Genomic DNA, 24,790 nt, shown 5'->3' with positions numbered 1-24,790 from the left:
TCCTCTATGTTTAAAAAAAATCTATATTATTCGAAACTAAAATATCTTCTAAACTGGCCCCACTTCTAAAACGTTGGTGTACGGGTATGTGTGAGAAGGGTCAGTGCAGAGAAACTTGAGTACAGTATTTAAAAAGGCCTTTACGACTTGCCTTCTCATTTGTTCCTTAAAGTTATTCTTCAAGGCAGGTACTGTCGCTGTCCCAGCTTCACCTGCAGAGAAGCTGAGACTTAGAGAGGAAGCTGAGGTTTCAGATTGCGGCAGGCAATGCAGTTGGTGGCAGTTCATTTCATTCCACGCCTGTTTGCTCACTGCCTGTCATGAGCTGGGCAGCTGGGACCTTCCATTCTCCGTGTACGTCATCGTGTTTGATCCTCACAACAGCCATGCCAGATTGATAAAGTGCTACAGATGAGGAAAAGAGCACAGGGAAAGGTAACTTGCCCAGGGACTCACAGCTCATGAATGGTAGGGTTGGGATCCAACCCTCAGTCTTCTGATTTTTCTTCACTCGGCAATGATTCAACTACACCAGGTTGGCTCTCTCCCCACCCCACCTGCTCTGCCCTTATAGTGGCCAACCACACCTCTACCTCTCCTGGGTTTGCCAAGCCTCTCTGAATAAAGGGGATCTGTCCCTTGCTGAGCCTCACCAAAAAGGTGCTTATTTATGTTGCAGGCAGTGATTGTGCGTGTGTGTGTAGATTTTACATGCGTGTGGAGTTTTTTTATTCTAAACAATCCTCACAACAGCACTATGAAAGACATACTATCTCTCATGTGATTTACAGATGAGAAAAGTGAGGCTCTGGAAGATTCACTGATAGGTCTGCTGTCCCAGCAAGAAAATTTTCTGACTTCTAATTCTAGTGCTCTTTCCATAGGATACAGCTCCTCTTTCTTTTGTTTCCTTATAATCATATGACTTTAGCAGAAATTAAAACATCTCTCTTCCTTATACTCGGGGTGGGTAGCTGCAGGGAGGGGGATAGGGTCAGAGGTATACGAGGGGAATTAGTTTTGCACGTCAGGTACCTTGTCAGGGAGAAAATTTACAGGAAATCATCTTCTATACAGCACTAAGCAAAGGTGACTCTATAAAACTGCCCAACAACCACAGCTCAGCAGTGGACAAATATCTCTGAGTGCCTGCCTACCCTGCAATCTAACATCTGAGCATGGGTCCTGCCTTCAAGGCAAACACATGAAAACGTTCTTCGGAAGCAGAGTAAACTACTGGGACAAGGAAGAGAAAGGCTGAGCCTGGCCTGAGAGAGCGCAGAAGTGTTTCATCTGAAACCTGAAGGGGGAGGGAGTTAGAGACATGGGAAAGGGGGTAAAAAGAATAATCCATTGAGAAACTGAGGGAAATCTGATGTAGGGTTGGGGAGAGCAGGGAGGGTAGAAATGAGACCATAGAAGTAAGCAGAGTCCAGATCACGCAGGACCTTGTTAAGGTGCTTCTAAGGACCAGAGAGAAAATGTCCAAAGATTTAAAGCCCAAAACAACACTTTAATTTACCTTTGCTCTGGCTCTCATGACCCAGAGGGAAGCACTTATGAGGCTAAAATTACATAAAACCTCACCGAAAGTCAATACTAGATGAAGCTTCAGGAGAACTCTAATACTCTCCCCTGCGTTACAGAGAAGTCTGAGGAAGGAAGTGACTTGTCCAAGGTCACAGACCCCAGGAGAGACAGAACTACCTGAAAGGTGCCCTAACCTCCACCCAGAACTATCTCTGCCACATCACACCACCTCCTGCTCTTTTTCTTTTTTTAAATTTCATTTATTATTTTTATTTGTTCATTTTTGGCTGCATTGGGTCTTCATTGCTGCTCGCGGGCTTTCTCTAGTTGCGGTGAGCGGGGGCTGCTCTTCATTGCGGTGCACAGGCTTATTGCTGTGGCTTCTCTAGTTGCGGAGCACGGGCTCTAGGCGCGTGGGCTCAGGAGTTGTGGCTCACGGGCTCTAGAGCACAGGCTCAGTAGTTGTGGCACACTGGCTTCGTTGCTCCACGGCATGTGGGGTCTTCCCGGACCAGGGCTCGAACCCATGTCCCCTGCATTGGCAGGCGGATTCTTAACCACTGTGCCACCACGGAAGCCCCCACCTCCTGCTCTTCTCCCTCCCATCCCTTACCTCACTCTGACAGCTGCCTGCTCAAAATAGACTATTGTTGAACTGGTGAATATTGATGCTGGTGGCTTATATTTCTAAGCCCGAGTCCAGTAGCTTTGATGGGTAGGCAGTTACCTCAGGAAACACAGCTTCAGCCTTTGGAGTATGGGTGCTGAGTGTGACTGAAAACTTCTAACTTAGTAGTCAGGCAATTCTGACTAAATGTCAGGGTTAGTCTACCCTAGAAAGAACAAAACATAAAAGTAAAAATTTTATATCACTATACCCTCTTATCAGTGAGAGGAAAAGAAGCTTCAATAATTCTAAGGTCTTGCAGAAAAGAATATAATTCTGGACAGAGCTCCTCAGCTAGATGTTCTATTCTCTTTCTGATTCTCCCAAAGATACCAGAGCTTGGAGAGGAAAGGCCCCTGAAGGCTCACACTGAGGCAGTAGTTGAATTGCAAATAGAAGCTGAGAAAATATTCTCCTCGACCTTCTGTTCAAACCTGTGAACGCTGAGACTTGACCCACATAGTCCATTTTGACTGTTTTGGAATAAGAATGAAAAATTCATAGACATGAGGGAATATTATCATTTCCTCAATCGTCTGATTTAAAACCTTCTTTATTCGATAGGCTACACACAAATCAGGTTAGTTGCTGAGCCTTCAGCACATACAAGCCAAGAAGGCAAAACGCATCACTTTCTGAGTCTCTTGGTAAATGATGAGCCCTTGATAGATTTGGATTAAAGGACGGCCTGGGAAAAGGGCAGTGCGTGCAGTCAAAATGGGTGCATGTGCTTTTGCATAATCATAGGACCTTGCACGGGTTTTTTACCATGGAACTTACAGAAATATTTTTATCTCCATCATCTCATCAAATCTTTACAGACATTCGGTGATGAAGGCGTTGTAATCTTCATCCTAACAGCGAGGAAACTGAGGTTCTGAAAAGTTACGTGACTTGCCCATAGGCATGCAGCCAATAAGTATCAGAAAGATCTCAGTATTTAGTCATCTTCCTCAAGTCCAGAGTGTTTCTCTCCCACACAGTAGTGGACCCACTTTGTGCAGGACAGTGGAGCCCCCCACGTTAGAATCCCCCTTTATTTTTAGTACCTGGACAGACTACAGTAATCTCAGCCTAGACTTCCCCCAAACATACAGGTTACAGGTTGGGTTAATTTTAAAGTATAGCACAAGGCCTGTAGACTCTAAATACCTCACTTGTGTGATGACTGGGCATATACAATACAAATATGAATTATTAACCTCAAAAAAGATTACTAACTCAGAAATATCTTGCATTTAACTTAGACTTGACTTGAGCTGCAACTCCTCCCTCCAATATGGCAGAAAGGTTTCCAATGGGCAAACTGGACGAAAGGAAATTTCCTTCAGTCGGGTCAATGTAGGATAACTTGAAACAGTTTCACCACCTATGGGAAGTAGATGACAGTCCGTGTGTGAGAATGATGCAAGAGCTAATAAGGCTGAAAGTCTTTCCTGTCTGACCCACTGTGCCTTTGAACAAAACAAGCATGCTGGGTTTTCTATACACCTGGAAACATGTTTAACCTGTTTAGTAATGCAGGAAACCAGGTACCTATAAATGATAGAGTAGCCTGGCATCTCAGCCACCCAAACCAAGACACGCTATGAAACTTTGTATTTGAAACCTCTCACATGTCCTTCTGTGCCCCTCTTCCCCATCTTTTAATGCCACCCCCTTTTCCAGGCACCAGTATGATCTGTATAGCATAATCTTCCACAGGGTCATCTTCAATGTGATTCCTCAAACGCATCTAAAATATATATTTGTCCATAACTGGCAGAGGTACTATTTCCTGGGATAGAAATCTACATTGGATCTAGTGGAATCCTTCCTGATCTACCTATATAGACTCCTGATGGGGAAATTAAGGCATCACAACAGATAATGGAGAGGAAAGGAGGAAAGAAGGAGCAGGTATTTGGTGCAGGGAGGTGCCTTCCCCAAACCTCTCAAATCCCTGAGCATTCTTTCAACCTCCAATTTCAGACTGGCTCACATTACCATTTAGAACTTTCTTCTAAAAGAGGCCCAAAAAATCGACTGTTTTATAAGATGAGAAGATTCATCTTCCTTGTTATATAACATGAGTTAGCCTGCTTAGTTAACTCTCCCCAATGTATTTTCATTTGTAACTAGATGTTTCTAAAGTCGACCTAATTTTAATAATAAAGCAGCTCTAGGACTTCACAGCTAAGGCCTGCTGATTCAGATGGCTCAGGCAGAATTTGTGCAGCTGACCCTTCCTTTTTATTTTATTTTTTAAACATCTTTATTGGAGTATAATTGATTTACAATGGTGTGTTAGTTTCTGCTTTATAACAAAGTGAATCAGCTATACATATATATATATATATATATATATCCCCATAGCCCCTCTTGCGTCTCCCTCCCACCCTCCCTATCCCACCCCTCTAGGTGGTCACAAAGCACCGAGCTGATCTCCGTGTGCTATGCGGCTGCTTCCCACTAGCTAGCTATTTTACATTTAGTAGAGAGAGTGGCATGGACTTATATATACTTCCTTTTTAGAATTGATTTATTTTTTTCAGGACCAAATGTCGTAAAGAATATTTATGTGTGACATGTGCGTTTCCCATTCATTTACACTATAAAATTAGAGATGAGAGAGTCACAGGAGGTCACTGATGTTTTCTATACTCTTCCTTTCACTCAGGCCAATAAACTCCTCTTAGCTTTACTTCCTCTTTCCCAACTTAGAGCCCAAGATGGAATATTTAACCCTACTTCCCCAGTACCTTCAAAATCCTCTACCACTTTCCTTTTCACCTCATTTTCTCTGATGACCTAGATCTGGATTAAACTATTTGTTCACATTCTCACATACATTCTTTCCAGTGAAGGGTGTTACATTTGGTCGTTCATTTGACTTCTTAAGCTCCAGTTTGCTCTATTTGAAGAAGTGTATAATAGTGTATATTTCAAGTATTTGTTATAAAGATTGAATTTAACTATGTACATAATAGTATTTTACCAACTGCAAAGTGCCATTCTAATGTGTTTTTTTCTATGGCTTTTACTCTTATCTATTTCTTATTTTCAGACTAAGCACAGTGTAGTTATGTTGTCTGGCAGAAGTACCTGCTCCCACAAAATGCCACATCTACAGCCAGCCGCTTTTATTCTTGTGGACTTAATATTTCCTGAATAGTTATTTCTGGAGCCAAACTGGACCAGAGCTGGAGTCCCCGCTCTGCCATTTACTACCAGTATAATCATGGACTAGACTCCCCATGATTTCAATTATTCTTCTATAAAAAGGGGAAGAGATGCTGTTAGTCTGAGGTTTAAAATGAAATAATGCAGAAGGCTGATAATATTTATTTATGATCATTGTAATTTAATTATCACATTACTAAGAGTAGCTGCGTTAGAAATATGCCAAATACTCTTTGTGAGGTTCCACTGGGTTCCATCCTGTGAAGAGTTACTCAGGTGGAAGATGGGAGAATGTCAGCAGTGAGGCACGATGCACTTCAGGGCATGGAGAAGTCCCAAGACCAATTACAACCCACCTGAATACCAACTCCCACTGTAGCCATTGTCTCACTTCCATGCCAGCAAAATTATTTCAGCTGTGGCTACCCTGTAGCACAGAGGGTCTCAGCAAAACCCCTTAAATAGATAGAGAAGCTAGCTATTTAAGAGTTTAATTAGTATAGAATACATATCATCTATATCCATAAATACATGCAGTGGGAAAGAATATTTTCTTTGGCATTTGGCTGAAGGCCAACTGGGAAGGCACTCATAAGCTACTTGGTAACATTAGCTGAATTAATGTTAATTAAGTAACATTAAATAAGAGAATAGGCATGTTCTCTTGTGGTATATAACCTAATTAGGATAGCAATAGCTACCATTTGGTGAATTCCTGTGCCCAGAAACTGTGCTAGTATGCATTCTCACTAAACTGTAAACCTCTCTTCAGTAAGAACCATTCCCTCACTTTACAGATGAGGAAACCGAGGCACAGAGAGATTAAGTAAAGTATCAATAGACAAATATCTGAGAAATATTGGCTGTGGGACTCAAAGTAGTGTCTTAACTGCCTGCAAAGCCTATGTCCTTTCCACTGCAGGGTAATGCCTCCACAGGCCATTCTCATGTCTGGCATGTCTAGGCCTCTTATAGCAACAATTGTCATTTGGTATCCTTCCTCTGCTCTTTTGTTTTGTTTATAACTCTCCCCAACAAAAGCACATGAGAAAATCATCTTATGGATAGAAAGATATAAAGATAAAGATATAAATAGATGATGGAAGGATGGATGGATAGATAGATAGATAGATGGATAGATGGTGTGAGTGTGTGTGTATTTACACACAATTGCACTCTGTGACTTTTAAAACCACCTTGTGGATCTTGTTGGCACATTTTTTGTGCTCTGCTTTTGTTATGGCCCAGGTGTGCAGAGCAACTCGTACACAATAACCTCCCCACCACCAGTGTCATCATGTGCTTTGTGGATGAGGTGTGGTCCACTCTCCTGAGGTCTGTTCATAGTGTCCTCAACCGCTCTCCTCTGCACCTCATCAAGGAGATTCTACTGGTGGATGACTTCAGCACCAAAGGTAAGAAAACTACCCCCTGGAAAATCAAACTTTGATATGAGGCAATAGCAGTTTGGATGGAAATTACAGGATAATTCGATAAAGCATAAACATTTTACAAATGCCAAATCATTTTCTCATGTTGTGCCTTAGAGGCCTAAGTCCAAACGTCTATGGGTAACAGAAATTCAGCTCAACTATCCAGGGCCTATCAACTAGCCACCGCAGACTTCCCTTTAGCTATGACTTCTCTGCCAGGTAGAAGTGATTTTCTAACTACAGCTCCTTGAAGTTCCAGAGACCATAAGGTGTTCTCTACAATTGCATAAATAACTTTTTATGGAATCTAACAAGCAAAAACTCCATAATTAATGGGATGCCTTTCCTACTGATAATAGCTAGAGTTATAGTAAACAATGAAATGGAAGGCCTATGTTCTCTTCTTCCAGAGCCAAGCCTATTATATGTTCAGCTAAGTGTTGAGAAGACAAATTGCCAAAGGGACAAGAAAAATGAGGTGCCAACAGAGTTCAAAGGCAGAATCCACCACTGTCTTTACTTTCGTGTTTATTACAGTGAAGAATCTCTCCCTTTGGACTGTCAAAAAAACTGTGTATGTAAATAGTCCCATGACCGCCAGAGGTCCTAGACCACATTACAAATTCCCAAAATGCAACCCACTTCAGAAAATTTTAGAAAGCAGCAAAGAGACAACAATCTTAATAGAGCAGCTTAGCCCTGGTCATGACCCCAAGGGCAGGAGCCATTTCCCTCAGCCTCAGAGTACCTACCAGGGTCACACTGAGCTCCAGGAGCAGGGAGATACCTAAGGAAAACTGGTTGAAAATTTTAAGAAGTGGCCTCGATAGCATAAACAGAAATAGCATCGAGTTACCAAGCAGAGAATAGTCCCTTTAGGAATGGCCTATTCGGATTTTGTGGGACCCAAAGCTTCTATGGGGTCCTCTTTAAGAAAAAGAATTCACAATTAGTAGAAAAGTGACCAGCAGAAGTATTCCTAGAAGACATTCCTACCTGGGATATGTCAATAACTTAATTGTACATAGAAGTAACTGCAAGCTACATAAATATACCCCACAAAACCCCCAAAAAGAACAAGAGAGCAGAGGTGTGACAGAGGGGGTGTCATAGTAGGAAGTGACAGTGGTCTAAGCCAATTGCAGTTACAATATATTTCTTTTGCAAGTTTTCCAGTTTGCATACAATACTTAGACTCTCCCCTAGGTCTTAGAAGGGGCCTTAGCAGGGGAAAAGGTTGTGCAGAAACCTGAGCTTTATTTATTTCAAGGTAAATTTGTACCTGTCCTGACAAGTCCTCAGAAAAGGCGAGCCCTCCTCTCCGTAACTTGGCTACACTGAAAAGATGGATTCGGGTTTTGGGAAAACGGAGAGCTTAGAGTACTGAACCCAGAGAAAAATCCATCCAAGAAAATGACATCATGGCTCAAAGAATAAAGTTTAGTGACTATAGTAAATGTTATGGTTTTGGGAATTTGATAGTGAAGAGGCACTTCTGGTATTGTCCAGATCTCATTAATTAAAGTGTTTCCTTGTCTATCCTTGCCCTGATATAGACTACCTGAAAGATAACTTGGATAAATACATGTCTCAGTTTCCAAAAGTTAGGATTCTTCACCTCAAAGAGAGACATGGCTTAATAAGAGCCAGGCTGGCAGGGGCACAGAACGCAACAGGTAAGAAGCTTCTAATTTTTTGTTTTGGTTACATTTTTATTTTAGTTTGTTTCCCAAATATACAGAAAATTTGAAATAATAATACAGTGAACACTCGTATATCCATCATTTCATGCCACAAAGTTTTACGTGCTTCGTCACACACATACACAGACACATACATACGTACACTCTTCTTCTGAACTTTTGAAAAGGAATTTACAGACATCATGACACCATATCTCTAAGTACCTCAGTAGACATCTCTGAAGAATAGAGACATTCTCTTACATTAGCACGACTTTCATCATCTAAATATCACCTAATAAATGATCTTTTCAAATTTCCTCATTGCTCCCCCATTTTTTAATAACTGCTTCTCACTTTTGAAATTAGAAACCTAATTCAGTGTCATGCACTGCATTTGGTTACTTGGTCTTCCTAGTCTCAGTCTAAAATAGACAAGTCCACATACATTGCTTACTTACCCTTGAGTTGTTTTTTTTTTTTTGAAGAGTACAGGCCATTTACTTCGTGCAATTGACCATGTTCGGAAATGTTCTCACTGTTATCTCGCAGGATGTTTTCCGTGAATACCATATAGAATTCTATTACATAGGTGATGGGAATTGTGAACTTCTTATCGCTTCAAATCAAGAGACACGATGCCAGGTCGTCCCAGTGTTGGTGATACTAATTTTAAGCACTTGGTTAAGATGTTGACAGCTAGAGTTTTCCTCAGAGTAGGAAGTAATTTGTGGGTGATACTTTGATCCATGTGAGTATTCTGTTTCCTCACAACATTTTTTTTTCACTGCTAACATTCTTTCTTATATTTTAAAATTTCTTATGGAAAGGTGTTTTAAGTTTAACAATGGGTACGTGTCAATTCCAAACTCCCAGTCTATCCCTCCCCCCCCCACCCTTCCCCCTCTGGTAACTATAAGTTCATTCTCTAAGTCTGCCCTCACAACATTTTATCCAATAATCTAGCAGCCATTGATGAACATTGCTTGAATCAATCATTACACTGAGGACTGCAAAACTGTTTTTCTAAACCTCTCATTCCTTCTTCTTTTAGAGCTGGCATTCAACTTGTAAAGAAGACATCTCCCTTTTTCTTTTTCTCTTTGCCTCTCTCTCCCCTCTCTCCCTCTTTCTCTTCCTCCTTTCTAACCCCCTGTTATGCCCACTTCACTATGGATTTATGCCTTGGAAAAGTCAATGTGTATATTATCAGCATTAGTATTAGTATTCATATTTGTGTGTGTGTGCTCAAATCATCCCAAATTTGACCACAAGGTGCCCCTTTAAGCCTGTGACTTTTTGACCTGACCCCATCGGTTTTGAGAACTTCAGAATTAATTATCTCTCCCCTGACTTTTGTCTGCTCTTCCAATTGCCCTCTCTTCCCAAAGAGTAACATGCCTTCTTTTCCTCACCTCTTTTTAGTGTGTGGGTATTAGTGGGTGAATGGGGGAGAAGGTATATCTTTTCTCTCCATAAGTATTCTAAAAATAGCATCAAACATTTTGGTTCATTTTCACATCCTCTCTGGATGCACTTGTACCCCATAATAATAGTTGACCTTATGTACTAGGTACCATTCTGCACACTTTCTATATTAATTGATTTAATCCTTACAATAACTCTATGAAGTAGATACAATCATTTCCCTCATTTTATAGATGAGAATAAGGAGGCACACTGAAGTTATGACAAGTTCTCCCAGCTAGTAAGTGGTAGAGCCAGGATTAGAACCCAGAAACCTTGGCTTTAGAACCTACACTTGTTTCTACTACATTTTGTTGCTTCTAGACATTTAGCCACCACTCTGCCCCTATAAGCCATAGCATTGCAGACCTCCACCAGCTTGGATTCAAGCATTGTCTGAAGCCGAATTATCTGCTCACCAGAGTTTCACTGTCTTGCAACTAGACCCCAGATTTGGAACTTTTCTTATCCCATTGGTTTGCTAACAAATTTCTTCTCTCTGTAATGGAAGTTTTAAATTGACAACAAGCACATCACACCAAAACGGGCATTGTGGTGACAGCTAAGATTCTTAATTATGGACTGCATTTGGAAAAATTTAATGAAATTCTCCATTTGATTTCCTTTGGAAAGTCATTATCCACAAATGATACAAAAATAAAATAGTCAAGAAATAGTCCAAGTGGATAACTTTTGAGCTGAGATCTGTGTGATGAACATTCCCAGGCAAAAGGAACAAAAAATGCAAATGTCTCAATGCAGAAACAAGCTCTGTATATTCAAATTAAAGAAAGAAGTTTATTATGGCTGATGGGTGCTGACCATGGAGGGAGTGGTAAGAGATGCATTGCGGGAGAAAGGCAAAGGCTGTCTTCTGTAAAGTTTTCTGAGTCACTTAAGAAATGCAGGCGATATTCTTGGTATAATGTGAAGTCAATGAAGAACATTAAAAAGGAGAATAAAATTGTCTGACTTACATTTTAAAAGCTCATTCTGGCCATTTTGTAGAGAATAGGTATTAGGGAAGTCAGAGAGGACGTAGGGAGACCAGTTAGGAGGCTACTGTAGTTGTCCAGGTACCAGAAATGTACCAGAGCAGATAGAGGAAGTGGTCAGATTTAGAATTACTTTGGACACAGAGCCTGCAGGACTTGCCATCAGGTAAGATGTGAAGAGAGTGTTAATATGAGGAGTCAAAAAAACCCCTAGGATTGGAATCTGAACAAGTTGGTGGATGGTGGGGCTATGACCAGAGGAACAGGTTTGGGATTGCCACTGAGCTCTGATTTTGTCCATCTCAGTTTGAGATGAAAATTAGACATCCATATAGAGAAAGCTGATGAACACAGGACCAAAACCGTGCTGCTTATAAAAACTGTCTCTCTGCCTGCCTGGAGCACAAGGCCTGCTGGTAATGATCTCCAGAACAGCCCAAATTGTTAGACAGCATGAGGGGCCACCTTCAGAAGGGGTGCGATGAACTTGATCAAAGTTATTGCCATCGGCCTTCTCAATAACTTATAGTTACACCATAAAATGATTTTTTTTGAATTTAGTAAATCCAAATGTAAAAGTGTACATTTGTTTCTCAGTCATTCATTAACACCCTTGAACACATTAGCTCAGCCTTAGTTTAGTAACTTTCAAACTCTTTTGACCGTGACCCATGTTAAGAAATGCATGACGGATTCTAATATCTTCTTTTCTGTTTTATTTATTTTTTTTAGATTCTGGCCAATCCCAGTAAATTGTTTTAATGACTCACTAAGGGGGCACAACTCTGAAAAACTTCAGCGAGGTGCATCTTAATTGCTTGCCACTATGCGGCAGAGTGACTTCCCAAACTATCACAGAAGGACTTCTTTTCATTTCCATTTTTTGTGGACACCTTTATAAATGATAATAAAAATGAATTACCTAAAAAGAGAAATGGGGAAAAAATAGCTATATACACAATTATGTATACATACATCCATACACACATATAGATATATACATAATTATATACATGTGTATGTATATATAACACACATGTATATGAAATAGACAATAAATTAACCAATTACTCTGGCAAACTGCTATAAAGTTTCAAAACATTTGTTCTCAATTTCTGTCCCTATCTCCCTATAGATGGCAGTGTCTATGGCCCATACTTTGAGCAGCATTAGTGGAGGGCTGATGTCTGAGTTTGGAAAGAAGCAGAAATGTCTGTTTGATGCGGTTAATAACAGCCTCATCTAAAGATAAATCCAACTGCCCTGAAATGCACCTGAACCCTGTGGAGAGTTTAAGGGAACTCAGGAGGTCCTGTACCAGATTTAGTCAAGGATGTAATTCAGGGACCATTCAAGGATGGCACTGAGCAGGGCTGGCCAGCCTAGTGAGTCCTCCCAAACTCTCCCAGGCATTCCCCTGACCTCACAAGTAGAGCATAGGCAGCAGCCTGCGGTGGATTTGAAGAGTCTCTATAATCAGAGATCAGCAAAGGTACCAGTGTAGAAATCTTCTCTAGAATGCCTGACCAAACAAAGAGATCAAAGGTAAGGCTCTGAATCCAGAATCTGACAGGCCTTGACAGCTACTGCTTCCTAAAGACTTACCCTTTAGGATTCAGAGAGGAGGGAAGAGAAGCCACAGGCAAGGTTGAGATCAGATATCCAAGGACATGCAGAAACAGAAGTCGAGTTAGCCACATCTGGTCTCAGAGTAATATCAGGCTCTCTGAGAGTCTGAAAGAGTCTTCTACAAAATAATAAGGCAAAAGTGTAACTCTCTGGCTAACTTTTAGTATGTGGAGAACAAGTGACATCTAACTTCTGGCCAACTCTCAGGTCTCCTGAAGAGCAACAGTCTTTGTGTAAATTTCTACAACTTGTTTCTGCTGCAGGGAAGACACGTGATTTCCTCACCATCACTTATAAATCATTCTGTCAAATTAAATGGGCAGCAGGTCCACATTCATCAAGGAACTCTAAGCACAATGCTCCATGACTAATTGGTGCTAGCAGCAGTATCCTAAGTTGGTCACCTAAGTGGGGGTCTGTGTTCAACAAGGACAGACAATTTTTCAAATGTACAGTTCACCGTGAAGTACATTCACGCTGTTGGGCACCCAATCTCCAGCGCTCTTTTCATCTCATGAAACTAAAACTCTATACCCATTAAACAACTCCCCATTCCCCCCTCCGTAAGCCTTTTAAAACTACCTCCTAGTCTTACTAGTTCCCCCACTTTAAATCCTTTTTACTCCTATAATGTGGAGCGATTTTTCCTCTTCGTCATTCCTAAGGCCAAACTTGGAATCTCAAACTCTTCCTTGTCTTCTGCAAAACAAAGTCCCAGTCCTCTACCCCAGAGTTAATGGGACCCACCCTCCTTAGAAGGGACAAAAGCAACTAATTTTAATACTAAATATTCCCTTCAGAGCCTTGGCTCCGCATTCCAAGTGGCTGATCAATTTTTTCCAAACATAAATAATGCTTGCTCCAAGCGACTGCTAGAAACAAAGTTTCTTTTATGTCATTATGGAATGAAATTAGAGAGACAAGGAAGAAATTCAGTGAGAAGAAAAGACTGCTGCCTTTACAACCACATTTCTGGATCAGTCCCCAGGACTTTTGAACGTGACGTACACACATTCAGTGTATTGCATTTTCAAATAATTGTTCTTTTTCTGGCTCTGTAGGTGACGTGTTGACATTCTTAGATTCTCATGTGGAATGTAACGTTGGTTGGTTGGAACCTCTTCTGGAAAGAGTTTATTTAAGTAGAAAGAAAGTAGCCTGTCCAGTAATTGAAGTCATCAATGATAAGGATATGAGGTAATATTGTCATATTCCACAAGATACTTAAGTGAGTTTTAACCAGCAGCAGAAAGTACTGCTCATACTCCTAATATGTACATTTTTGCAAATCTAAGTAATACACGATTTATCTGTTTAAATAAATGGAAATACATGATAGATATCTTGAGATGAAAGCTGATCAATCCAATTGTTTATTTGATTATCACAAATTCTTAACCCTTAATGCTAATAAATACTAATACTCATCGTCCAGATCTTTCCTCTTTCTAGTCAGCTGAACCCCCAAATATTTATTTTCCTTAAGATTAGTTTTTCTTTCTGTGGTATCTGTATGTATACATATGTATACGTACACATACACATATATATTCTTAAGTGGGTTTTTTTTCCTCAAAAATGGCTAGAACATTATTAAAAGAGAAGTGTAAGGTAAAAGTGAGCAATCTAGCCAGTTAGTCACTGATGCAAATTATACTCATACATTTTATTGAAACGTTGTTAAAAAGTTTGTGATGACCTAAAATCATCTGCGTAGGCACTTGTTTCATTCACTTGCACAAGACATGATGTCGGGTTGGTTAAGTGTATGTGTATGATCTCAGGTAGCACTTTGGTTTTTTTTCCTGGACTAGTTACATGACAGTGGACAACTTTCAGAGAGGCATCTTTGTGTGGCCAATGAACTTTGGTTGGAGAACAATTCCTCCAGACGTTGTTGCAAAAAACAAAATCAAAGAAACTGATATAATAAGGTAAGTGTGTGAAACTTAAGATTGGGAAGGAGTCATATATCTTTTTTATAAAGGCATAGGAAGCAATTCCACAAAACAAGTATATGCTGTCAGTCTATAGAACACCAAGAATTACAGTTCTAGCCAATAAATGACCAAAAGCAAACAATGTTTTCCTGAGACGTTAGTTTCCCACAACAAAAACTCACCTTTTCAGTGGGCTATTGCACCCTATCCAGCCCTGAACCAGGGAAATTCACAAACACTACTCCTGTTCTCTGGGATTTGCAAACTAAGAAATATAAGCCACTTAAATGTGCTGCATAAATGCTATATAATCACACATAATATTAAAGTCAACATGAGTAAAGATTAAGAGTAAATAATAGTAATAGAGATATCATTCTAATTCTTTTTGAGTCTAATCCTGTACTTTCTATGGGAAGGGTGCAAAATTCTGTGAATAAATTGAGAAATAGACACAGAAGCTGGATGCGAATTATAATTGGGGCTTTATTGCTGGAGAAACTGGATTGAAGAACACAGGTTAGACCTGAAGCCAAAGTGGTGGGAGCTTCCTAACACTTCCCCCAAAGTCTAGACCTGCAGTTTGAGCACTCAGCCAGTCTCAGGCAGAGCAGGGGGAGCCCTTGGTGACCACCATGGGAAGTGATGACTGCCTTGTCTGACTGCTGACTCAAATGTAGTTTCTGTTCCCCATGACCAATAACAGCAGTGAAGGCTCTGGAGTCAGACCCTTTGGGTTTAAATCTGAACTCTACTAGGTACTAGTGGTGACTTTTAAGAAGTTTCTTAACCTCTTTGAGTCTCTGTTTCCTCATTTTTACTTTAAGACTAACAGAAGTAGCTACCTCTTGGATTGTTTTGAGAATTAAATGAGATAATACTATATATAAAGTGCTTTAAAAAGTGTTTGCCACATAACAAGCTGTCAGTAAAGTTTGTGTACAGTTGAGGCAGTATAGCGGCGGAGAAATCATAGAGTCAAGCCAGACCACCCAAATTTGAACCCCAGATGTACAGCCTACCAGTCTGTGACCTTAGGAAACTTTGTTACCTTTTCTGAGTTGTAGTTTCTTAGTGTTACATACAGGATTTTTGTGAGGCCTGAGTTAATACATATATAACACTTACAGCAGTGCCTGCCGGGTCTTCCCTAAACAGCACTAAATAACTGTTATTAAAAATAACATCTCTGGAGAATTTGTGTCAGGGCATAAAGGACAAGTAAGAATCCTAGTTCCAGGCCCCATCTTCGCTGACCCTAATCAAGTTCTGTCACATAAACCAGGGAATTTGTCACTTAGATGCTATGTGTGACTTCTTTCAAGACCTCCTCATACTTGGTAAATATTCTAAAATGCCTCCTAGTAGGGAACCCACTCTAAAAGTTGAGCTCCCATGACATGCGAGATTAAAAAAACAACTTTTCTTTTTGTAGATGCCCCGTCATGGCAGGTGGATTATTTTCTATTGATAAAAATTACTTTTTTGAACTTGGAACATACGATCCTGGGCTCGACGTTTGGGGTGGAGAAAATATGGAGCTCTCTTTCAAGGTATCACCAAGTGTTTCACAAATTCTCTTTACAATTAAGAGTTTATCATTTTTAAACAGTTTCATTTTACTAATACAATCAGATATGTTACTTTCTCTGGGAGGAAACTTCACAGAAATATTAAGGTCTCTGGATTAATGTCTTCATATTCCAGATTGAATTTGGAAGAATCAATAACTCTCATGAAATTTATTGGAGTTCCCTCATATTTCACAACATGGTTTCTGCATCTGAATGTGGGGGAAATAACTGTCTGCCATTCAGTGTAAATGCTGTGGGATGCATACTTGACACAAAATGACTCTCATAGGTTTTTCTAATATATTAGAAATAATGGAATTATTTAGTAACGGGCTATCTTGGAGAACACAAGTGACAGAAGGATAAAAAGAGCCACTAGGGAAGGCCACCGACAGGCGATAGTACAGCATCTTAGGATGTCTCAGATAACTCTGGATATTTATATAACCATTGGTTCATACCTGAGAAAGCGGTGGCAGCAGCCATAGTGGAGAGCACCCAAAGCATCTGCTTTCCTATGGAGAGGGGTGTATAGAGTAGCAGGGGTATTACTTTGAGCTCTTGATCAGGAAGAATTGTCTTCAGTTGTGGCCACAAGTCATACAGCTCATTCCAAGATGTGAGAAGGGGACATTGAAAAAAAAAAGGAAATATATATTCCTTTCCTTGATCTGACTAAAGCAGGAACTCATGTTACATATTTCATACATTGGGATTCTGTTAGGATTTTTTTAGGAAAAAAACAAGATTTATACAGGATAGGAAAAGAGAAAGTATATATTTTAATAACCCTAAAATGGCCCACAGCAATATACAAAACTAAATAAACCTGTTGAGTTTGATTTTCTGTTGAAAAGGATTTCAGAAGTGAAGAGTAGTACTTCAACAGGGGGAAAAAGTTGCCGGGTGGCTTCTTGTCATTAATTGCCCACGATTTGTGGGCAATCACTGGATAATTGGTGTGTGTCATCAAATTGCTCCAGGTGTGGATGTGTGGTGGCGAAATTGAGATCATTCCCTGTTCCCGAGTGGGCCACATATTCCGAAATGACAATCCATATTCCTTCCCCAAAGACCGGATGAAGACAGTGGAGAGGAACTTGGTGAGGGTGGCTGAGGTCTGGCTTGATGAGTACAAGGAGCTCTTCTACGGCCATGGGGATCACCTTACAGACCAAGGGTTAGATGTCGGAAACCTCACCCAGCAACGGGAACTTCGAAAGAAACTAAAATGCAAAAGCTTCAAGTGGTACTTGGAGAATGTTTTTCCAGACTTGAAGGCTCCCATAGTGAGGGCAAGTGGCGTGGTAAGTTCAAGCAGCAATTTAAAATCTGACTTCGTCAAAAGACAATGCAAAAACCCTTTTGAAAATGCATGGGGAAGAATGAATGATTACATTATAAATAAACAGCAAATATGAGTGCAGAGGAGACCAAGCGTGGTTGAGGACTACATACATTGGGTAAACTTGAGGAAGGCTTCCAGGCGGCCATGCTCATTGATTAATTCAGCGAACACGTACTGAGTGTCAAGAAACGAGGCAGTATTTCAGAACTGGATTGTAGGGTGATGAATGAAGTAGACTTGATCCCTTCTCTGTGGAGCTTAAAGTTGGGTAGGATAGAAAGATAATAAACAAATAAGCAAGTAAACTGTAAATAAAAAATATAATAGCTTTTATTTAGGGAACTGGCCACAGGTCATGAATTATTCTTAGAATACTAAACTCTGTGGAGACATTGAAGGCCAGGCCTGAAAGACCAAGTGCTGGCCAAGCTGTAAAGAAGAGAGCTGTGGGCAGAGGATGCCCTTTGTGCAAAAACTCTAAGACGGGTGAAAGTTTGAGGATTTCAAGAACTGGAAAGAAGATGGATGTTGTTATCAGGGTGTGAAGCAGGGAAGGATGGCACCAGATGAAGGTGAAGAGAGAGGAAGGAGATGCATCACACAGGTCCTTGCGGGCAGAGTAAGGATTTTCTCTTTCTCTCTCTCTTTCTTCAGAATGTAATTGGAAGTTGCTGAGTAGGGTTAAGCAATGGCATGACGTCATTTAATTAGAATTTTAGAGATTTCAAAGAGGGATTGAAAATAACAGAAATTGTCAGACAATAGCAGGGAAAATTCCGGGCACAAGGTAACATACCAAAAGGAAAGAAGCCAAACTTGATAGGTTGGATAGAGTACAAAGCTAAGAAAAGTCAAGGAAGGAGAGAAACTCTAAAAAAAATAAGAGAGAAAACAAACAAACAAAAAGCCATTTCAGGGCTTCCCTGGTGGCGCAGTGGTTGAGAGTCCGCCTGCCGCTGCAGGGGACACGGGTTCGTGCCCCGGTCCGGGAAGATCCCACGTGCCGCGGAGCTGCTGGGCCCGTGAGCCGTAGCCGCTGAGCCTGCGTGTCCGGAGCCTGTGTTCCGCAACGGGAGAGGCCCGCGTAATGCAAAAAAAAAAAAACCCATTTCAAAACCATTCTAGGAGCAAGGCTTAATTTGAAGAAGATGACAAGATATGAGAACATTTACCATAGACTGGGTTTAGAGATGGTTAGTCAAGCCTTGACCTAGAGGTCTTCTCCAGTAATTTTTAATCTCTTTTTAGGTCATATTTTTTCAGTTCTCCCTAGAAAATGGATTGTACAAACCCAGTCTTTCTCTGCCTAGGAAATCTCCTGATAACAAAGACACTTAGTAAAGCCATTCCCCTTGATGATATAAAGGAGATCCCAGAAAAGTGAGAAAGAGAGGAAACCAGTCTGAGAATTTGTTCTGCTTTTATAAAATTCAACTGACAAATAAGTATACGTAACCTGTTTGTGTACGACATAATTGCCACCTTTGTAGGTCAAAATGCAATAGTCGCTACTTCAGATGGTTCAACCTGATATTTTATCTTAGATAACTCATTAGGAAGAATAACCTGGGTCAATACACTGTTCAAATAATATGCTTGTAAAATAAATTTACATTTTTAAGACTCTGTTTCCTGAGCAGGATAAAATAAAAAGAAATTATCACCGTAGTAATTTTTTCCTGTGCTAACAACACAGAATCTCAGCAAGAGCATTACTGAACTTTAACCACCAGAGGGAACTAAAAAACTATCTTTTGCTCCTCTTTGAGGCTAGCTTGTATCACAGTTCCCATGAAAGTTTTGAAGAGCTCTCCTAATGAAACAGCCTTCTGCTGATGCCTGAGCTTTAATACAACAAAATGTGGAAAATATTTTTTAAATGATTTTAACAAATTCTTTCTATTTTCCTATTTGCTGCCTTCCTTAGACAAATTTTAATAAAATGACATTTGCTCCCTTCTGAAGCAACCAGTAGGGAGTATTATTACTATTAAAACAAACAAACAAACAAACAAAAAACCTTTCTCCAGGCAATTCAGAGTAAGATTAACTAGACCATTATTTTGGATAGATAATCGTGTAAAGTTCCAAGAAAATAAAATCCACAGCTTTTTTTTTACTTGCTCCATATTTTTCCCTTCTTTAAACCTACACACTGAGGAAAGTTTGACTTTTTAAAAATAAGAACAAATCTTTTCTCACTGAACCAAAAATATTTGAAAATAATAAAGTAAAAGAACCTCACCAATAATTCATATTTATATTGGATAAAACTCAGCAAACAGCTTCTAGCCTAGTGTTTAACAACTCTGAGATAAACCATAGGGAACTCCCACCTCCTAAATTGGAAATGAAATAATTCAAAATGGATAATTTAAAATTTGTGTACTTCCTAATTTAAAAAAAAAGATTGACATGGTTTACAATAAAAGCATGGATATAATTTTTAAAAAATCAAAAGTTAAAAACCAGTTTTTAAAACTATTCATAATGAGATAAAGAATAACAATTCCTTAGCACTTCATAGACCATTCCTATATGAAGGAAAGCAGTTTCTCCAGTAATTTCCAGAAGAAGGGAAGGGAAACAGATCTTCATATGAAGTGGGAGAGGGGAGGCAAGGGATAGAAAAGTTTTCTCTCTTTCTAAGCCTTTCAGTGCTTGGAAGAAGGGATTGTGAGAAATAAATACAAAGAAATCAATTAAACCAGGCGTTCCCAAACACTGTTCTGAGCAAAGTTATTAGTTGTGCAGTCAGAAATAGGATTCCGTGGTCAAATGTATTTGGCAAACTCTCGTACCACATTGCCTTTCAGAGCCGCGAGCTAAACATTAACCTGCACTCAGTACCGAAGGTTCTGAGAAGTTCTGGAGTAAGGCAACCTGTTCAACTGTACTGAAGCCAGAGTTTTCCAAATTCATTTGAAGATAAGATATTTTCTGCATAATCTACAAGTACAGGAGTTTATATTTATTTCTGTTAAGATCCAGAGAGCAATTGGGACAGCATTTCCTTTCTTTCAACTCCAGGAGTATTCTATCTCTGTGTACTTCTATTTTTTAACCCTTTCTCTGAAGTTCATGGTGGTGGATTCCTTCTGTAGGTTCTGACTGCTCCCACTTACTAATGATGGGTTGTCTCCTCCCAAACTTGTCATTGTCTAGTCACAATTTAAATTGTGAATAGAGCTTCCTTTGAGGATTTCTGATGGAGATTCCGTTCTTCTAGAAATGTTTTGCTTGCCAGTCACCCCAGAGGTAACAAAACTGGTAGATTTTGATGTTTATTTTTGTGCTTTGAGGGTTCTATCAGTGTTCCTAGCCAATGCTAGTGGTGTAAGTGGGCATCTCAAACCAAAATGAAGGTTGATGTAAGGTTTCAGATTCCCATGGGAGAACCTAGCTTCCCCTTTGTCCCCCTGTGCTAATGGGTAAATTGTTTTTTCCCAGTACACCATTCCACTGAGGGTCTAACTTTTTAGCTTCCCATCATGTGCGGACGACCTCAATTCCAACTCTGGCTTATCCATGCTCACTATTGGTCCCCTGCTTGCCAGCATTTGCAATTTTCCCTCTTGTTTTTACATTTTTTCCTGCACTTTCTGGACCCTAAAGATGCCCCTTAACTTTCTCGCAAGAAAAGTTATGCATGTAAAAGTGAGAACCAACCCACTGAACACTGCGTTATGAAGTCTGGCAACTCTGTGAGCTACATAGCCTGCGTCCTACAGCGCTCCAGGGTTAGAGCTCTTTGTTAGGCGCCCTGGAACAGAAAGGACACAAATAGAGTCCCTGGCAACAAAGACCTCCCCACTTCCCAGCACAAGGGGCTTCCCTGTGTAGACACTTAGCTCTCCACAGCTCTTCTAGATATCTAAGTCCAAATTGTGCTTTTTTTTCTTTCTTCCTTTTTTTTTTTTTTTGCGGTACGCGGGCCTCTCACTGTTGTGGCTTCTCCCGTTGCGGAGCACAGGCTCCGGACGCGCAGGCTCAGCGGCCACGGCTCACGGGCCCAGCCGCTCCGCGGCATGTGGGATCTTCCCGGACCGGGACACGAACCCGTGTCCCCTGCATCGGCAGGCGTACTCCCAACCACTGCGCCACCAGGGAAGCCCCCAAATTGTGCTATTAACCCACCATCTCGTTAGACCTGCCCAGAATGTCAAAGGGAGCATGGGAATCAATATTTTTCCACATTAAATGGTGACTTATAGAAAGCTGCCTCCATACTGGACCTTAGAAATCCATTAAAAACCTGGGGGCCTGCCAGAAAATGCCTTTAAGCTTTGCTCTGTATTAACTTGCGTGACTTTCCTGTAATGAATTGTAGCTTGCCTGAGTCATTAGGAAGATTCTGACCAGGAGTCAGCTGGAATCTGCTGTTTTTGAAGGACTCAATTTATCTATGATTCAGTACCTAAGCAGTCGAATAGCTTGGAGGGGTCAGCCAGGGAACAGAGCCCATAACCACTGGTTTGATTAAATTGCAAGTATGTGCATTGACTTTTAATATATGCATCAGACAAACTTGAGACAAGAAAATAACTACTTTTCATGCCACCTTTTTCTCCTTTCCTATTCAGCATTCCAGGCAAGGGTTAATTAAGAGCCTCTGTTGGCTCTGTGGCTGAATCACAGGCCTAAATTGACAGATTGAAGCTGTACTTTAGCAAGATTACATTATGTCTCTGTTAGAAACAGCAACCAATAAAATTGTATAGTGCTAAGTAATGCTATTAACTTAACTATCTTTTAACCCTATTATAGTTTTATGTTCTGTGTTTTCTGAATGTCTTGTTGTACTTTAAAATATCTTTTCTTAACGCATGTTTTATATTTTGCTTCCTAGCTTATTAATGAGGCCTTGGGTAAATGTATTTCCATCAAAAACACCACAGCCATTCTGGAAGACTGTGATGGGAGCAGCAAGGTACGTTGAGCTGGGTTTTTTCTCTCATGGTAGGTACAGTTGATAGTAGGTGCAGATGTAGTTGCTAGGTGCAGGGTATGACATTCATCATTCACTTGAGAAATTCATTTTCGCCTACAGAAACAATAATTAGTTTCTACATTTCTGTGTAATGATAAGGTTGGTGACAACAGGGTCCACTTCTAAATGTAAAAGACAGTGACTGAGGGAATAAAGGTCAACTGTAGTTGATACTGTAGTCAACCCACCGGGGACCCAGTTCTGGTTCCATCACTTGTAAAAAACGTGTCAACTGCAAATTTCTTAACCCTTAGGTAAATGGCAGTGATAATAGTGCCTACTCCAAAGCTGGTGTGAGGATGGAATTAGATAACACATGTGAAGCCTGTAAAAGAATATCTAACACTTGCTGCTCCACAAACTTTCACTGTTATAGTAATAAAAACAAAAATGAGAAAAGTAACTCATTACATATAAAGACAAAATGATAAAGAAAATAAAGATGGTACATATTTTTAAATAATTAATCTAAGGGAGCAATTTTACTCTCTGATTCCACTCCCCCCGCCCCCCCCACGTTATCCTACATCTTAAGGGAGTAATACAAATTGCACAATTCATGATCCATGGCGGAAAACTCTAAGCAAAATTTCAACAAACTCAGAGCACAATATTTAGGGGAGGGAGTGGGGCCAGGGAGACCAGAGCAAGGACTCTGCAGAGCTGGAGGTGAGCTCTGAGTGATGGCACCTCCCTCTCCAACATATGTTTCCTAACAACTCATTCTGTGGGGACAGTTATCAGTTTGGGTACCAAATAGGACTCACAGGAACATACATTCCAGAGTTGAACTCACCCCCTAAAATTGCAGGTAAATTCTTTGACAGAGAAATTTTTTGTGATGAGAATCTAGGCTTGCCAAGACTTACTCCTTTGCTTTGACTTAGAGGTATTGCTTGTATTTTCAAGCACATCCCATCTCTACCTCTTAATTCAAAGCTGCTATAATTCAGCTATGGATCATAAACTTGAAGCTAATGGAATTCATTCTTAATTAGGAAAGAGGAGACAGAGGAAAGAGAAAAGTGTCAAAAATCAATTGAAAGAAGTAATTTTCATGTATTAACAACTCAAAGAGGAAATAAAGTAGTAAATTGTAAAACAAAACCATAAGCAGTCCAAATTATATGAAAGTAAAATATTAACTAATGCAATCCTTCAAGACTCATCATTATAGTGACTTTCTGTGTCTGATTAACCAGTATTTTATCTGAAAACCCAAGTTCTCAATAACCACTAAGTCTCGAAGGGATGCTAGGAGACAAAAAGTATGAATCATGGAGCCCCTGCTTTTCACAAACGCCCATCTTCCTTTTTGTCTTGTTACTCATTTTTAGCTTCTGCTTCTTTTGGTTGGTTTGAGTAATAAAAAGTAAAGGAACATGGAGGAAGTTAACTTATTTTTAGCAGAATTAATGAGGCTTAATATTAAGCCAGTGACTATAGCATTCATCCAAAAAAGCTCAAAAGGAATAAAACCCTAGGATTGAACCATCAAGCCCTATCCGTCACCTTACTTAAAATGTCTCCTTAGTTATTAACTTTTCTACCAGTTAAATGTCCCTTTTCAAGGTAAGAGTTAGCTTCCCCTAGTAGCCACATAAATCCTTGTATTATGACATGTTCGTGCTTCTCAAATTTAATGTGTACTCGGATCACCTGGGGAGTTTGTTACGATGCAGATTCTGATTCAATAGGTCCATAGTGGGGAGTGAGATTCAGCGTTTCTAAGTAGCTCCCAGGAGATGCTAGTTTTGGTCCAGGTACTACCCTTTGAATGGAGAGTTCTAACACAATAACATACTTGATAATCTAAGTTAAATCTCAGTTACATTACAAATGATTCATTAGATAAAAGTATTTAGGTAGATTTTAGCAGCAGTCTCTTTTCTTAAAATATGTTTACATTGGTGCAAAACAACAAATTTCCCACACACCTAGACATTTAATGACCAGGCAGACAGTACTAGGTTGTAAGAAAACTGGAGAGAAATATTTATAAAAATTAAAAACATCGTTCCATTACCTAAAACAGTATTTATTTTAGACATACAGTTGGCGACTCCCCAAAACTGGACATCTCCAAGAGCCGTTCCTGTGAACTGGGGGATGCTGACACAGTAGCAAACTGGTGATTCCTTATGCTACCGGCAAAGAAAGATTTTCAACCTTTCCTATAATAGAACAAAGCCTCTAGGAGTCCAAATGTCTAGTCTTAAAAAAAAGAAACGTAATAATTCCCATCAAAGTAATTTAGGACTGTGACTTGGATCTCCCTGTAGCCCCAATGGCCAGGGGCCTAAATTATGTGGTGGTTTGACTGTTCCAATACTTCAAGCACCAAGGTAGTCTGGCATTCAGAACACCTAAAAT

General features: G+C 40.1%; 1 protein-coding gene across 1 annotated transcript in view; it reads left to right on the top strand.

Annotated features, from left to right (window-relative positions):
• GALNT5 (polypeptide N-acetylgalactosaminyltransferase 5) overlaps positions 1-24,790 on the top strand; it is a 36,307-nt gene that overhangs the window by 7,345 nt on the left and 4,172 nt on the right. Inside the window, exons 2-8 of the mRNA XM_024735985.1 lie at positions 6,608-6,774; positions 8,349-8,468; positions 13,627-13,762; positions 14,380-14,499; positions 15,941-16,058; positions 17,063-17,386; positions 22,277-22,357. Coding sequence (XP_024591753.1) covers positions 6,608-6,774; positions 8,349-8,468; positions 13,627-13,762; positions 14,380-14,499; positions 15,941-16,058; positions 17,063-17,386; positions 22,277-22,357 — 1,066 coding nt within the window. The remainder of the gene's footprint in view (positions 1-6,607; positions 6,775-8,348; positions 8,469-13,626; positions 13,763-14,379; positions 14,500-15,940; positions 16,059-17,062; positions 17,387-22,276; positions 22,358-24,790) is intronic.

The sequence above is a fragment of the Neophocaena asiaeorientalis genome, unplaced genomic scaffold (genome assembly GCF_003031525.2).
Source record: "Neophocaena asiaeorientalis asiaeorientalis breed wild unplaced genomic scaffold, Neophocaena_asiaeorientalis_V1.1 scaffold72, whole genome shotgun sequence".
NCBI classification, from domain to species: domain Eukaryota; kingdom Metazoa; phylum Chordata; class Mammalia; order Artiodactyla; family Phocoenidae; genus Neophocaena; species Neophocaena asiaeorientalis.
This window is presented reverse-complemented; position numbering and strand designations above follow the sequence as displayed.